The 15,897-nt window shown below is 42.7% G+C and overlaps 1 protein-coding gene across 1 annotated transcript in view; it reads left to right on the top strand.

Moving 5' to 3' along the window:
* Nucleotides 1–13,387, top strand: part of LOC140912147 (cysteine-rich protein 1) — a 54,274-nt gene extending 40,887 nt beyond the window's left edge. Inside the window, exons 3-4 of the mRNA XM_073346315.1 lie at nucleotides 7,331–7,385; nucleotides 12,076–13,387. Of these exons, the coding sequence (XP_073202416.1) occupies nucleotides 7,331–7,385; nucleotides 12,076–12,158 (138 nt within the window). The 3' untranslated portion in view covers nucleotides 12,159–13,387. The remainder of the gene's footprint in view (nucleotides 1–7,330; nucleotides 7,386–12,075) is intronic.
* Nucleotides 13,388–15,897: the final 2,510 nt, after the last annotated feature.

Raw genomic sequence — 15,897 nt, 5'->3', positions numbered from 1 at the left:
GTGTTTTTTTGTTCTGTATTGAAGCAGATTATCTCAGGGAATTAGGGTGGCCCATTCCATGATGCAATCTACTTCTCTGGTGAAGAGTCCTTTTTTGGTGAAAGCAGTTTTAGGTGTGTTAAGGTGTGTATCCTGAATATTCTCCTCGGAGCATATTCTATGGTATCTGAGGGCCTGGCTAGAGATAACAAATTTCTTGGTGTATTTGGGGTCGATGCTGAACTTGTGGAGGTAAGTGTGATGATTTGTGGATTTCCTTATATCTGGTTCTAGGGCTCCATTGTTGAAGCTGATCGTGTTTTTCAGGAAGGTGAGGCGGGTGTGGGAATGTTCTTGAGAGAGTTTGATGGATGGCTGGTGGTTGTTGAAGTTGGGGGGGCACTCTAGGAGGGAGATTTGGTCATTTGTGGAGACGGTGAATATAATCATTGATGTATCTCAGGTGTATCATTGATTTCATGCAGCATTTTTCTAGAAATTCTTCCTCCAGGTGGCCCATGAAGAGGTTGGCATATTATTCCTATGACTGCAGCAATTGCCCACTTCATTTAGAATTGTTTCTCGCAATATGTGTTAACTCCTTATGCTTAACTACCTGATCTCCCTTGTATTTAGCTGTGACACGCTGTGTACCTCCCAGACCTGAAGAGGAGCTCTGTGTGGAGCTCAAAAGCTTGTCTCTCTCACCAACAAAAGATATTACCTCATCCACCTTGTCTCTCTCTAGAGTCTAGTTTCACAGGTTATACAGAAATGTAAATAAAGAGATTCATGGTGAAAACCGTAAGTCCTGGAGCACCCACTGAAAAATTTAGTGGGTGGTTAGCATCCACTGGCAGTCAGCTCCTCCTCCTTGTCCCCACACAGAACCTCCTGCCTGCCGGTGGCCCTGCTGATCAACTCCTCCCCCTCCCTCCCTGCGCCTTCTGGCCGCCATGATCAGCTGTTCCATGCCGTGGAGGAGGCGCTGGAGAGGAGAGAGAGGAGTGGGGATGGGGCATGCTCAGGTGCGGGGGCGGCACTGGGTGGGAAGAGGCGGGGCGGGGCAGAGCAGAGGCAGGAAGAGGAGGAGCAGAGGTGTGGGCTTGGGGGAAGGGGTGGGGTGCGGGTGGGGTCTGGGGTGGCACAGGGGTTTAGCACCCCTGAGACAAGGAGGAAGGAGGAAAACATTCTTTCCATTTGAATAACAAAGAAACATTGGTAACACACGAACAGTCTTTGGGTTTTCTTTAATAAGGATTTTAAACCTGACAATATCTGTTTAAGTGAATTATAATATATCCCTCCTACCTGTTAACGTGTAATTTGTGAGAGTCTTTATGTCTCCCCTACTCTGCGTGGTGCCTGCTCCCAATCCAGGTTTCTAACACAATAGTGAAAATCACAGCTTCTTCCCCATTGCCACTAAACTGCCTCAGCTGGCCTGCTACCTATTGCACGACCAGTGAAGAAATATTTGTGGCTATACAACCTGGTGCTGTAAATCCATTACCTCTGACAGCTAAGTAGCATTGGCCCAGCTCAGGCCTTGGATGGGGCAGCTAAGTGTTGCAGGAAGTGTTATCAGTGGGACCGCAGGTAGCACCCTTGGGTCTGAATGAGGTGCTGTCTTTCAGATGAGACTCAACAACAGGATTGGTACCACTTATGGTCATCAAAGGTGCCGTGGGACTTTAAAACAGGAGTAGGGAAATTAACTCTGATGTCATGTCCAAATTCAAAGATGGGTAATTATAGTCTAACTCCTTAGATTCCCTCTGCAGTTTTGGTTGGATAAGGTAGTCTTCACTTTCTGTCCTGAACTGTTCTGTGTGTTGCTGTTTTCATGAGACATTTGTCACATCTCATTGCAAAGGTGACTACAATTCCTCAGTGGATAGTGTGAAACTTACCTACATATAATTTGTTTGGCAAAACTGAATGAAAGCTGTAAGATACAGATAATTACATATTTACATTGAGTTAACTCTCTCTGTAAGCAGGTGGAGAGACTCAGCAGGCATCCAGAGAGAGGTAAATAGCAATCTTTCTAAGATTCATGCCTTTTAAGGCCAAAAGGGTCCATTAATGATAATCAAGTCTGATCTCCTGCATGGCACAGGCCTGTGATCCCTGCATGAAGCTCAAGACTGCTGGCTGCACAACATCATATGTTTCAGAAAAAGACATCCAATTTTGATTTACTGACCTTAAGTGATAGAGAATCCACTACAACCTTAGGAGAGCTGTTTCAATGCTTAAATCTACTCACTGTTAAAAATTTGCACCTTATTTCTAGCTTCCAGACATTATGTAATCTTTTTCCTCTAGAGCCATCTGCAGTTAGAAATGCCTTTCCCATTTAAGTATTTGTAGATCACCATCAAGCCAGCTCTTAAACTTGTCTAGGATAAATTGAATAGACTGAACTTCTTTAGTTACTCATTGTAAGGCAGGTTTTCCAGACCTCGAATCATTCTTGTAGCTCTTATCCAAACCCTTTCCAATTTGTCAACATCTTTTTTCATAGATTCACAGATTTCAAAGCCAGAAGGGACCCTGTGATCCTCTAGTCTGACCTGCTGCATAATACAGGCCACAAAACTACCCCAAAATAATTCTTAGAGCAGATCTTTTAGAAAAACATCCCATCTTGGTTTAAAAATTGCCAGTGATGGATAATCCATCATGATCCTTGGTAAGTTGTTCCAGTGGTTAATTACCCTGACTCTTAAAAATGTACACCTTATTTGCCTAGCTTCAACTTCCAGCCGTTGGATCATGCTGGAACATAAGATCTGCCATACTAGGTCAGATCATGGTCCATCTTGCCAATTATTATATCTCCCATGGTGGCCTGTATCTAAGCGTCAGGGGGAATGTAAAGAAAAGAGCAATTATGGAGTGATCCACCCTTGTCTTCCACTCCCAGGTTCTGGTCATCAAAGGTCCAGAACTGGACACAATATTCCAGCAGAGATTGCAAGAGTGCCAAATACAAGGGGGAAAATAATTTCTCTGCTCCTACTTGAGAATCCCTTGTTTATGCAGCCAAGAATCATATTAGCTCTTTCGGCCACAGTGTTGCACTAGGAGCTCATATTCAGGTGCTTGTCCACCACGACCACCAAATCTTTTCAGAGTCATTGCACCCCAAGATAGAGTCCCCCGTCATGTAAGTATGGCCTACGTTCTTTTTTCCCCATGTATATACATTTACATTTAGCCATATTAAAAGGCATATTGTTTGCTTGTGCCCAGCTTCCCAGGCAATTCTGTATCAGAGACCTATCCTCTTCGTTATTTACCATTCCCCCAATTTTGATGTCATCTGCAAACTTTATCACTCATGATTTTATGTTGTTTTCCAGATCATTGATAAAAATGTTGGTAAATTGTAACAATGGCTAATTACTCTCACTTAAAATTATGCCTTATTTCCAGTCTGAGTTTGCCCATGATTCCATATTCCATGATTCAATGTCAAGCTAACTGGCCTATAGTTACATAGGTCATCCTGTTTATCCTTTTAAAATATTGGCACAACATTATTTTTTCCCCAGCATTCCAAGATATTTTAAAAAGCAACATCAATGGTTCAGAGCATCCGCCAGCCAATTCTTTTAAAACTCACGGGTGCCAGTTATCTGATCCTGCAGATTTAAAGATGTTTAACTTTAGGAGTTACTTTATAACAACTTGCCTAGTTATTGTTGGAACAAAAAGTATTTCAATATTCCTCTAACATGTGGCTACATCATACAGCTTCTTTCCAAATGCACAACAAAAATTATTCAACACTTCTGCTTTTTCTCCAGAGTTATTGACAATTTTACCATATCTGTCTAGTAAAGAACCTCTGTTATTTCTAGAAATTCCTTTGTTCTCAATTTATGTCCATACCTTTTTCACTGATACCTTTAGCTTCCATCATCAATTGTCTGAATTTCATAACTGCTAATTTATATTCATTACAACTTCCCTCTTTTTCAATTTGTTATATATTGTACTTTATTTTTTATAGCTGATTTCACTTCCTTTCTTAACCAGGATGATATTTTATGTGAATAAGACTTCTTTTAGGGTTGCAGGATTGTGGTTTATTTAGATATTTAGTAAAGCTTTCTTAAACACTCCCAGTTATCCATTTTTAAATTTTTTTTCTTCCAATCAATTTTGATCGTAATTGTTTCCAGCATCAGAAAAATTGCCCTGTTAAAATGCCAAATATATATATTAATGGTCAGGACTATATCCTCTTTGAACATAACAAATGTAATTAGGTCATGAGTACTTGCTCTCAGGCAACCACTAATTCTTAGCTACATGATCAATTCTTCTTTATCTGTCAGAATAAGGTCTAATATAGAAGTACTCCTACTTGGATATAATACACTTAGAAATCATCATCTATAGTTTTAAGAAACTCAAAGGACGTTTAAATAGTGGCAGCTTCAAACTTCCTGCATATGGCCCCCCGACTGAACTCCCCAATGACAACGTTTATTCTTTCTGTACATTGCAAATAGATGTTTAAAGAGCTGCTTATCCTGCTCTCAATGTCTGTAACAAACTCCCACCTATCTCCCACCTTGTGGCTCATCAGTGAGAACACTGATCCAGAAGCCCTCCAGGTCCTGTGCTTTGAACTGATGGCAACTCTAAAGCAGGTAATAGTATCTGCTGCCCACTCTGTCCTGCCTAAATAGGTGATAACATTCCCACTACATGTATCCTCCCACCATGTCACAGGAATAGCTGAGTGGCCTGCAGTCTTCAGCCCTGCCTCCTTATCCTCCCCTGAACACCTGTGGAAAGGGACGAAAAAAAGAAACTGCAATTTGTTTGCAAGTGATCAAGTAGTGCCCCTTGCCCCCTGCCACAAGCACCTGTCACAGTCTCTAGGTATATTTTACTGTTACATTCCAATAGAGACATAAATAACCCAAATAGATGCCCAAATCAACACCCTTCCACAAATACAAATAATCATGCCTTACCTGCTCAGTCTGCCTCCTCTATGAAGGCCCAGATAAACAGCTGATTCTTGCACCATGACTGGAAGGTCTCTGACCCAAGTGTAGTAGACAGAGAGCCTGAGACATGAGGCCTTGTATCAGAGGCCTGAACTAAAGTAGTGGTCAAGCCTTGCTAATATAAAGCAAAGTTAGCAAGAGACAGGCTGTGAGCAGGCTCACAGAACCTGGCAAGAATAGGGCTGGTATTGCAAAAACCACACACATTCCTGAGAAGTGCTGGGCACAGGACACATTCCAGAAGGGTGGTAGCAGAACACTCCGATACCAAGTATGGTACAAACACACTCCCCGAAGATGATACAAGGATACACTGACCCCCTATTAGTGATAAGGTCAGGATGACAGTGTGATGGATTAGAGATGTTTTGATCAAACCAACAGGTACAAGGTAATGGGTGGAACAACCCACGTCAGGGGGCAGTAGCTAACCACATCAGAGGGGCGATATGTCACTTGTTTGTACTGGTGTATAAAGAGGCGTCTCAGAGGGAGTGTATCTAGTCAGCCTAGCGGGGCAGTGGAAAGTCCTGCCACTGACTGAGGTGGTCCACTGTCATGGGCACACATGTGCTAGTGTAACGTAGACGTTGATCTGGGGAGCTAGGACCGTGCTTTGTCAGCAATAAACCTGGCTGGGCGCCTTCGCTATTGAAACGGGTCTGTGGTTTTCTTGGGCAGTATGATTGAGGTCTGCTGCCTCAGCTATCTGGTGCAGCACACAGAGGGAACACGCAGCCAACATCTGACAACACCAAAGAGCAAAGTGAATTCTAGAGCTGAGAGTCCTTAAATAGAAACATCCTGTCACCATTCTCTCCCCCACCATTAAACATGGGGGTTCTAAGCTTGAACATCCCAGTAGATCTCAAGGTGGGGGAATCTGTCTGTACAGTTTATGAGTTCTGTGTGGGATTATGAACTCCCTGTATGAACTCTCTTTGCTAGGCTGCAGGCTCCATTTGGATGTGGGGCTCTTTACCTTCTTGGTGGTCCTGCTACCTCCGTGTTGGACTAGAATTCCTGGTGGTCAAGGGATAACGAGAGGGTTGTTGACTTGAGTGCTCAGCCATTAAAATGGAATCGCTCTAAACAACAGACTGGCTCCCAGGGCTCTGGGGTCACCTGGTGAGGCTGACCAGGGAGTCACCTGACAGAGGAGACAAAGGAGAGTATAAAGGGCATAAGCTGTTCTATTTGCTCTCTCTTTGGCCATTTGCCGTGAGGTAAAGATGAGAGAAGCTGCAGTAGGACCCGGATGAGGTGGGCGGGGGAGAATGGGGAATGCTGCCTGCCTTCTTACCTACCAGAACATAGATTCATAGATTCATAGATATTTAGGTCAGAAGGGACCATTATGATCATCTAGTCCGACCTCCTGCACAATGCAGGCCACAGAATTTCACCCACCACTCCTAAAACATAGGTGGTCCCCCAGGACTCCCAAAGGAAGAATAAGCCGGAGAAGGGAAATGTGTGTAGAGGTTATTATTTTTGTATGTGTCTGTGTGTTTATGTGATTAACTAAAGAGCAATAATGTGTTGGAATTTTGTGCATAGTGTCTGGGTGCAACACCTACCACACGCCTCCTGAGGGAGTTAAACTGTAACGCAGCAGGCTCAGACCTTTGGGGGGAGTTCTGGGAGAGGCAGTGTTTAAGCTACTGGGGTACCTTAGGGGTCAGTGCTGGACCTTGGGGTCTAAGGCAGGTGGGCTGAGGGGCTCCATTTCCATGACAAGGTAAGAGACAGAGTCAGCATCCAATGAATTTGCGAGAAAGACCAAGAGAGGAACCAATATGGCAGCCTACAGAGGCCCAGGGAAGCTTAAAACATCCAGGGCTCCAGCAGCTGGATTCCTCACAGCAAGCTGTTTGCCAGACACTGGGAATGGGTGACGGGATGGATCACTTGATGATTGCCTGTTCTGTTCATTCCCTCTGGGACACCTGGCATTAGCCACCGTTGGAAGACAGGATACTGGGCTAGACGGTTCATTGGTCTGGCCCAGTATGACCGTTCTTATGTTCTTAAGCTAGTGGGCGGCCAATAGGGGAGCCTGACCACATCTGTGACAGGAAGTAAAACAAGGAATGAACGATGGTTTCTTAGTGCAGAAGTGCTAAGCCATGCAGGGCTTTATAAATCCACACCTACACTGTGAATACTCAGAGACAAACTGGAAGGAAGACTCTGAAACAATATACAAGATATTATCACAAGTGGTGCTTCAGGGGTTTACAGTGTGTAGGAAAAACCTAGTCCCTAGAACTAGTCCTTAGTTGTCACTAAACCTTGCTGTTCTTCTTTCACAGTATGATGACAAACCCTACTGCAATCACTGCTACCTGCAGCACTTTGGACCAAGAGGTAACATCCTTGCTTACTCACTAGATCACCCTTCACTGTAATCCTGTAATTCAACGGACTGATTTTTAAAAGCAGCCTCTAAATCTGTGCCCTCTGTTTTCCAGGAACAGTCATTTGTGCATGGAACAAGAATGAATTTTCCCAAATAAATAACATTTGTGGGAGCAAATAAGAGTTAGACAGTCAACAATCTCATTTGTGCACAGAAATCCCAAGCTGAAGTGCAAATAATTTATGCAGGCAAATTTGCAAGTGCAAATTTAGATATTGTATTGAAGCCCCTTTGAAAATGCAATCAATAATATTTAAGGTTAAGATTCTGTCACAGTATTTTTAGTCAAAATCAGGGACAGGTCACGGGCAATAAACAAAAATTCACGCTAGCCCGCAACCTGTCCCTGACTTTGACTGAAAATACCCTGTGGGGGGAAGACAAACAGAGCTCTGCCAGGGGCTTGCAGCTGCTCCAGCTCCAGGGGGCTAACCCAACCTCAGCCACTGCTCCGGTGGCCCAGGGCTGGCTGCCAGTCAGCTGTTTGGCGGCCCTGGGGCTGGTCACCGATCAGCTGCTCCAGCAGCTGCTGCTCTGGCAGCTCCAGGGCTGAAAGCTACTCCAGAAGAAATCATGGAGGTTCCAGAAAGTCACAGAATCCATGACCTCCATGACAGAATCGTATCCTTAATAATATTTAATGTTGCATTGACACCTTCCAGTTTCATTATGCCTTTCTGAGACACATATTCTTAGCAAATGTTTCTAGGGCATGAAGAAAGAACACAACAGAGGGGGCTGTTGGAAGTAGCATGGCCTAAAGGAATGAGTGGAAAGTTAGGTCTTAGGCGTTTGTGAGTTTTAATCTTTGCTCTCCAGCTAGAGACTGTCTCCTTGTTATATGTTTGTATGGCACTTAGGACAACAGGGCACTGGCCTTTAGTTGCTACCATAATACACATAATAATAAATATGTGTGGCCTTGGGAAAAATCACTTCATCTCTCTGCCTCAGTTTCCCCATCTCTATAATGGGGGTAATAATCCCTCACTCACAGGGGGCCCAGTCCTGCAAACCCTTACTCACCTGAAGAAACCCTATTCCAGTGTCGGGAGGACTCAATCTGCAATTAGTTAATGATTGTACTGCATTTCTAACACATGGCACTGGATTTGCGTCTCGCACCAGTTTTACAGTGTCATAACTGCATTGTGCTGCCGTGTAGTTACTCCTGACCTACAGCAAGAGAAGGATCAGGCAAGTATTATATGTAATAAATGCGAAGGGCATCCTTATTATTATTATTGCTGTTTTACCCTCACTTCCGTCCTCCCTGGCTGATGTCGGGGATATTCACAAAACAATGGGATGTAGCTAGGGTGACCAGATAGCGAGTGTGAAAAATCGGGACGGGGCGTGTGGGGTAATAGGCACCTATATAGGAAAAAGCCCCAAATATCGGGACTGTCCTTATAAAATTGGGACATCTGGTCAACCTAGACGTAGCTGACACTCAAACAAACACTCAAGCAAACAAATTCATCAAGAAACTGCAGACTGGCTTGATTTGCATCCACTTGGATAGAGTCCAAAGCTCCTTTCATTCTCATGTAGCATCGGTGAAAGAGAGGAGAGAGATGAGCCCGAAGGAGCTACTCATTCTACCTCAAAATGTCCATGCCTGCTCCTCAGTCAGTGAGGTCTAGTCCAACTCCAGAGGAACAGTTTATAATGCACATGGGTTTCCATTCCCACTGGTGTGTGAGGCCTTCACTCCCATGCTAGGAAGAATTATACAAGGTGACAGTTATCTAAGAAAAATGATTGGAGCTTTTCCTGTTACTTTCGCCCTGATGTCCATCTGATGAAGCACCATGAATTTTGTGCAGACTGTTTTGCATTTAAAAGAGGAGAATGCCTTTCAGAGGTGTGGACCTGTGCATGGCCGAAGCTCCATTCCCAGCTAGCACTCAAACTCAGATCCTGATCATAGCAGAGTTTCCTACCCAGGACATAGGACAGGTTCTGAAATCCAGCTCCAGCATAGGCATTCATGTTCAGAGCTAAGTGAATAATGGATTTTTTGGTTCAGGGGCCAAGCCAGAAAATCCTCCCTCAAAATCCAGTTCGATTTGAAACAAAATCACTTTCCCTCAAATTTTTATCAAATTGAAAAACCTCTAAAAAAATAAAAATTTTGTTTTGAAACAACCACACCATTTTAGTCGATTTGAAACTATGATGACGGTGATGCTTATTTTTAGCGTTGTGTTTCGATGTGGCTCTTTTGAGGTGGTTTTCATCTTTTTTATTTAAACTGGCCAAATGTGAAAACGAAATGCCATTTTGAAATGAAAAAGGTCTAAACAAAATGTTCTTTTTAGGAAAAAATGGTTTCTGGGTGTTTTTGGCGGAAATGATTAGGCAAAGCTGATCCAAGTTCGCAAACAGTTTTGGAGACACGCCCTGCCCCCAATGCATTTTTTGGCAAAATTTCTATTTGCCCGAAATGTTTCTCCCAGCTCTTTCCATATTGCCCTGCTAGACAGAGTGTCTGGGCTCCTCGCTACTATCTCAGCACCACTCCGTGAGGGAGGGAATTGTTATTACACAGATGCAGAACTGAGGCACAGAGAAATGAAGTGACTTGTCTAAGGTCACACTGGAAGCCTGTGGGAGAGCAAGAACTGAACCCAGGACTCAAGGGACCTAGGCAACAAGCTTAACAACAAGGCCAGCCTTCCCCTGCAAAGAAGCAGCAGAGGTTCTGATTCTGATTACATTTACACCAGTGTAAACCAGGAGCAAATTCCATGAAGTCAGTTATTTATTATTATTATTCACAGCAGGGCATGGAGGCCCTAGCCAACATCACAGCCTCCTAGTGCGAGGTGCTCCACATACACACAGTAAAAGACAAGAGCTTACAGTCTAAATAGACAAGACAGACAACGGGTGAGAGAAAAGGATACTTTGTGGAAGCCCAGTTGAGGCACCAAGAAACTGAGTGATTTGCCCAAGGTCACAAAGGATATCTGAAATAAAGGCAGGAACTGATCTACATTTCCTAAACCCCAGGACAGAGCCTCCTTTCCATGCGAGTTCATGTAGACTGGTGAAATGAGAATCAAGCCCAAGGTTTGCATTCGACCTCTGATCCAAAAAGAAATTGTAAAATTGCATTATGTTCAGAGAATGTCGATGGCAGGCTGGGTAGTGCACTAGCCTTTCATGTCCAGAAGTGGAAGCCTCAAGTCAAAATGAATCTGGAGGTGTTTCACATATCACAAAACTACTGCATGGCTGCCAGGCCTGTCTCAAAAAGGACATAGGACAAGAATAGCCAAAGTTTTGTAGATTGGGATAGATCTGTTTGCCATGAGAAACAAATTCACCCATTGGTTGTACAACCAATTATTCTTATTAATAACCACATTTATTACAGCAGTGCCTAAAGGCCACCCAAGAGTGGGGTCCCATTGTGCTAGGTGCTGTACAAACAGAGCAGTAGATGCTCCCTGCCTTGAAGAGCTTACAGTGTACACTGAACTGTTCTTTATGGGCCTATGCTTGGCCTACCCACAGGTTTTGTACCAACATGATTATGCCGGTTAAGAGAGTGATTTTTTATTTATTTTTTTTACCAATATCACTTCAGCCCCTGTTGCGGATGTTGTTATAATGGTCCAAAGGTGCCTCATACCAGCATATTTTATTCCGCTTTCTGCGTGGGAATTAATTGTACTACTATAAGCACATTTAGAACAGCACAATGACATCCCCGTTAGGGGGTTGTACTACTTTAATTATACTGGCGGATTCAAAACAGTACAACTTGTAGGTGTAGAAAAGGCCTAAGCCCCTTTTAAACCGTTCTTTATATGGTTATTCATAGAAGAGTTTACACAAAACGTTTTCAGACTACGTGTTGTTTGTGAACTGATCACTTGGGACAGTCTCTGTGTATTATTTGTGTTGTGTGGTGGCTCATCTCAGTCACATGGTAATGTTTCTGGTATCTGGTTGGATGACTGAACCATTTTAAGCAGGAGAACAATGAATAGTCAACTTCTGTTGTGAAAAAAAGATCATTCATGCTAAATTCATCAAAAATTTCAGGATTCGTGAATGTTTTCACCAACACCCATTCCTTAGTGCAACAACATGACATCAGGAATGACTGTTAACCCAACCCAGTGCTTTTATACACAGAAATATTAGTGGATTCCTTTTTTTTAAACCACAGAAACTGTTCCTCCTGATTGACACTGCAAAAGTTGTTTATGACATCAGACTAAATTCCCTACATAAGAGGTATTCCACAGTGCTGTTCTATGCCAAAATGGACCCAATAATTAAGATACAGAGCTTCCATGTTGAAGAGGATGTTATCAGAGCTCATGTTTAGTTTGGTTTCTCCTGAGACCGAGAAGTTCATGAGAGTTCAGTTTTTAATTGAACAGCTTGCCAAAGCTTCTACAGTGCTTTGAGAGTAGGCATAATTTCTTCCAGTTCCTAATAGCAAGTGGAATCTTTGATGAGGTTTTCAAAGATGACAACACTGCAAGATTAGGTTTTACAATACGTTTCTGTTTTTAATTACCCATCCCCCCTGAAATTTAACATTTCCTTTTGTTCCTCTCTGTGGTCTTTCTTATTCATTTGTCCTCTTGGTATTTTTGTTTTGTTATTTTAAAGGAACAAGATGGCCAACGTCTCGCTCATCTCTTGGGGCAGCTTCCTCTTCCAAAGTTCCAGTGGGAAACCAGAACAGCTCCTAGATGGCCCTGCATTTAATATTCAAAACTCGGAGACTCATTACTGGACTGTGATAAAGTAGCAAGAAGGCATTGTATTTTTACCCACAGACTAAGAAAAATGCACCTGAAGAAGAATGTTGCTTCTGAGAATGACTGATAATCCAGACAAGTCATAAGAGAACATGCTTCTAAACTGAAATCCCTCCTACTGCAGATTAAAATTGTGCTGTGATAAATGAATTTTAATGAGCTACAATGAATTTTAATGGGATATATTCTTGTTTGTGTGAAGGGGACATATTCATAGCATCGACTTGATTTTCTAACAGCTTAGAAATTGTTGGTTTACTCATCTGTTACCTGAATTGACACTGAAATCTGTAAATAATTATCTCTTTACCAGTATAATGGACTTCCAGGTGGAAACTTTCTCAGCAATGATCAATAGGTGTCTCCAATTGTTCCCTGGTTGGACAGCTCAGATGTACAAATCTTTCCACCTCATCTTTTCCAGTAGGGCAAAAAGCTGGAAGCTTGGAACCCATTACTATCAATATTTCCCCAGCTTTCTTCCCTGAATCTGTCTTTGACTGGCAGCTGTTGGGAATGTCAGCACATGCCTTGGTTACTCTACTGAAATGGTCATCTCTATCATGGTGCAATTTGTCTTCATGTGTACGTGAGTTGGAATGGATGGAACAGTAGCCCAGTGATAGTATTTAAGTCCTGTAAAGACGCATGTATGTCTCTGCATTTGCCCAATCACGGATGCCTCCAGTGGTCACCCTAAATTCCTATTACAACCGGGGTCCTGACTCAGTTCCCTAAACTTTAAGCATGAGAGTAGGGCCATTGATGTCCATGGTCAGAGTCTAGGCTCCTCTATTACTGATAATTTGTTTTCCCCAACAAGTATTGTTCAGATAGCTTGTAATTTTGTCTATTTCTGAATTAATTTTGCTAATTCATAGAACTGGAGTTTTGTGGGTCTTTACACCCCCCTCAATTTCTCCACATTCTTCCATTGTACTGAATGATCAGACCTGAAGGAATTTCACATCATATACACACACCCACACCCTACTCAAAGAAATACCAATTCATCGGCATTTTTATACAAAAGCAGACTAAAATTAATTAATGGAAAGAAACTCCAGCAGAATGGAAGATGTGATGTTCTTGTACTGAAATGCCTTGCTTATTAAATCTATGAATGCCTTGCTTATTAAATCTCTACTCCTTGTAAAATAGATGATGGATTTTTAATGTGTGCTTAGGCTTCCAATGAGCCAAAGTGAGCTTGAAAACTCCTAATTACTGTATTTTTGCCATAGATGTCACTGTGAATAAGTGGTGGTATCATTTCAGTATGTGAAATGGACTTCTCCATTTCTGCTTCAATCTGCATTCCAAATTTTCAGAGTTTCTTTCACTATCATTCTCACCTTTTTAATCATGATTTTTTAATTAATTTTAATTAATTTTTTCATTCTCACCTTTTTAATCATGATTTTTAATCATTTAATCATTTTTAATCATTCTCACCTTTTTCAGTTTAATATTTTATGCAACAAGTTCACATAACTTTTCCCTCTGAAAATCATACAATCCAGTTGGCAGTTGCCTGGTATTGTTTTTGAACTTAGCTACTGGTACATGCAAATGGTAAACACCAAGAGGATGATATTTTTAGCAACTCTGATGCAATTAACCTGCGTTCCAGAATTAGATAACTTTTCCTTGTAAGTGGCTTCAGTCTACTTTGTGCAGATAGGAGTAACTAGAGCAGTTAACTGCACCTCATTTAGGTACAGGATACAAGAGGCAAAAACAACCTGGACAATGGATGGCTTGTGGTTAAGGCACTGTAATAGAATTCAGGAAGAGTTCAGCTCAGCTCCTGTTTCTGATACAGCTTTACTGTGTAACCTTGAGCAAAGCCCTTAATCTCTCAGCACCTCAATTCTCTGCATGTACATCACAGGGATGCTGTATTAAAGGTTGTGAGGTGCTTAGATACTAGGGTGGTCATTTAAAAATCTAGATAACGTTATGTCCTCCTGCAAATCACATCACAGGATAGGCCAGGGGTTCTCAAACTTCATTGCACCACAACCCCCTTCTGACAACAAAAATTACTACAGGATCCCAGGAGGGGGGAACCGAAGCCTGAGCCTGCCCAAGCCCCACCACCCAGGTTGGTAGGGGGACCAAAGCCAAAGCCCCACTGCCCTAGGCTGGAGGGACCAAAGCCCAAGGGCTTCAGCCCCAGGCAGGGGGCCTGTAATCTTGCTCCCGCCCCTCAGGGCTGAAGCCCTCGGGCTTGGACTTTGGCCCTAGGCCCCAGCAAGTTTAAGCCAGCCCTGGCAACCCCATTAAAATGGGGTTGCAGCCAACTCTGGGGTCCCAACCCACAACCGCTGGGATAAGCCGTTGCTGATTGGCTACAACCAGTGTACACATTTTTTGTGTTTTACAAAAATCAAGAAAAAACATCTAAAATAAGTCACTGGGACACCAAAGCCTCTGGGTGTGATCGCCTAGCACCAAAGGCTAAATTGTACAGCTGATCCAAAATGCCAATTATTTTTCATGGGAAATGAATTTATTTCTCCCCCTAAATTATCCACAATGTGTTTCTATTATTAATTATTATTATGAAAAGCAAACAGAAAACCAAAACATTTCTATTTAATTTTTTTCCCCAAAACCTGGGTTTTGATGGAAAATTGGGGTTTTGACCAAATGAACATTTCGGCAGAAAGTATCTGCTTTCTGGGGGAAATGTGGCTTTCTTGTTAAAAACCTGAAACCCGAAAACTTTTCAGCCAAAAGGGTTTTTCGACAAACAGTACAAATTTTCCATGAGGACCCCGCCCCGTTTTCTAATTAACTCGGCACCTGAGATGTATTTCTACTTTTCAGGGACCACCGTCACCACCAGCTTTTGCATTGTGCTAGGACACATGCCTGCCCCTTGACAGCAATAGTTGAAACATTGATTTTGGAGAAGCCGCAGCTTCACATCCCTTTAGAATGCACTTGACTTTTGGATCTGCTCAGAAAAACGAACACTGCACAGCAATGGCAATGAGTAGCATTGATCTATCACGATAAACCTCGCTTTATGGACTGATACACAGAAGCTCTTAACTTCTCTTTGGTATGGTACTTAAAGGCCTTTCTGTGATCTTGTTTTCAAGTACAGATGTGCCAAATCAACACGGGTATGTATGTCTTGTGTTTGGTTATTCTACCGCAATACCAGTTCCATAGAATATAACTCTGTTAGCATGTACCCAGAGCCTTAGGTCTTCTCTTCAGTACCACCAAACAATCCTTCATGTGATCAGTTAGGGTATCTTTTTCAGTTACATGATTAGAACTCACTCATATTTACACATTAAGGCCCCCAGCATATAGGCAGGTCGCAGCATGTGCATGGAGCTCTGCTGAAGTCAGTGTGGCTCAGCATAGGTTCAACAGTCCAGCAACGCACTATCAATTACTTAATGCTCCATGGCTCTGATGTTGAATGTGATTCAAAGCAGGTGGCCCCTTGTTCCTCCCTGGAACGTCATTGATTTCACCATGCAGGCAAAGGCACCTACGCACACAGGCCCAATTGCAGGATCAGGGTAAAGTGGGATTTTATTGCAATATTTGCTGTTTTTCTTAAGTCCCCAGCAGCTGGAGTCACGTGATTCCATGAGAATCTCAGTTTTCATGCAAGAGAAAAAGTAAGTTTCCAGCCCTCATG

This window comes from Lepidochelys kempii, chromosome 5 (genome assembly GCF_965140285.1).
Source record: "Lepidochelys kempii isolate rLepKem1 chromosome 5, rLepKem1.hap1, whole genome shotgun sequence".
Classification (NCBI taxonomy): domain Eukaryota; kingdom Metazoa; phylum Chordata; order Testudines; family Cheloniidae; genus Lepidochelys; species Lepidochelys kempii.
This window is presented reverse-complemented; position numbering and strand designations above follow the sequence as displayed.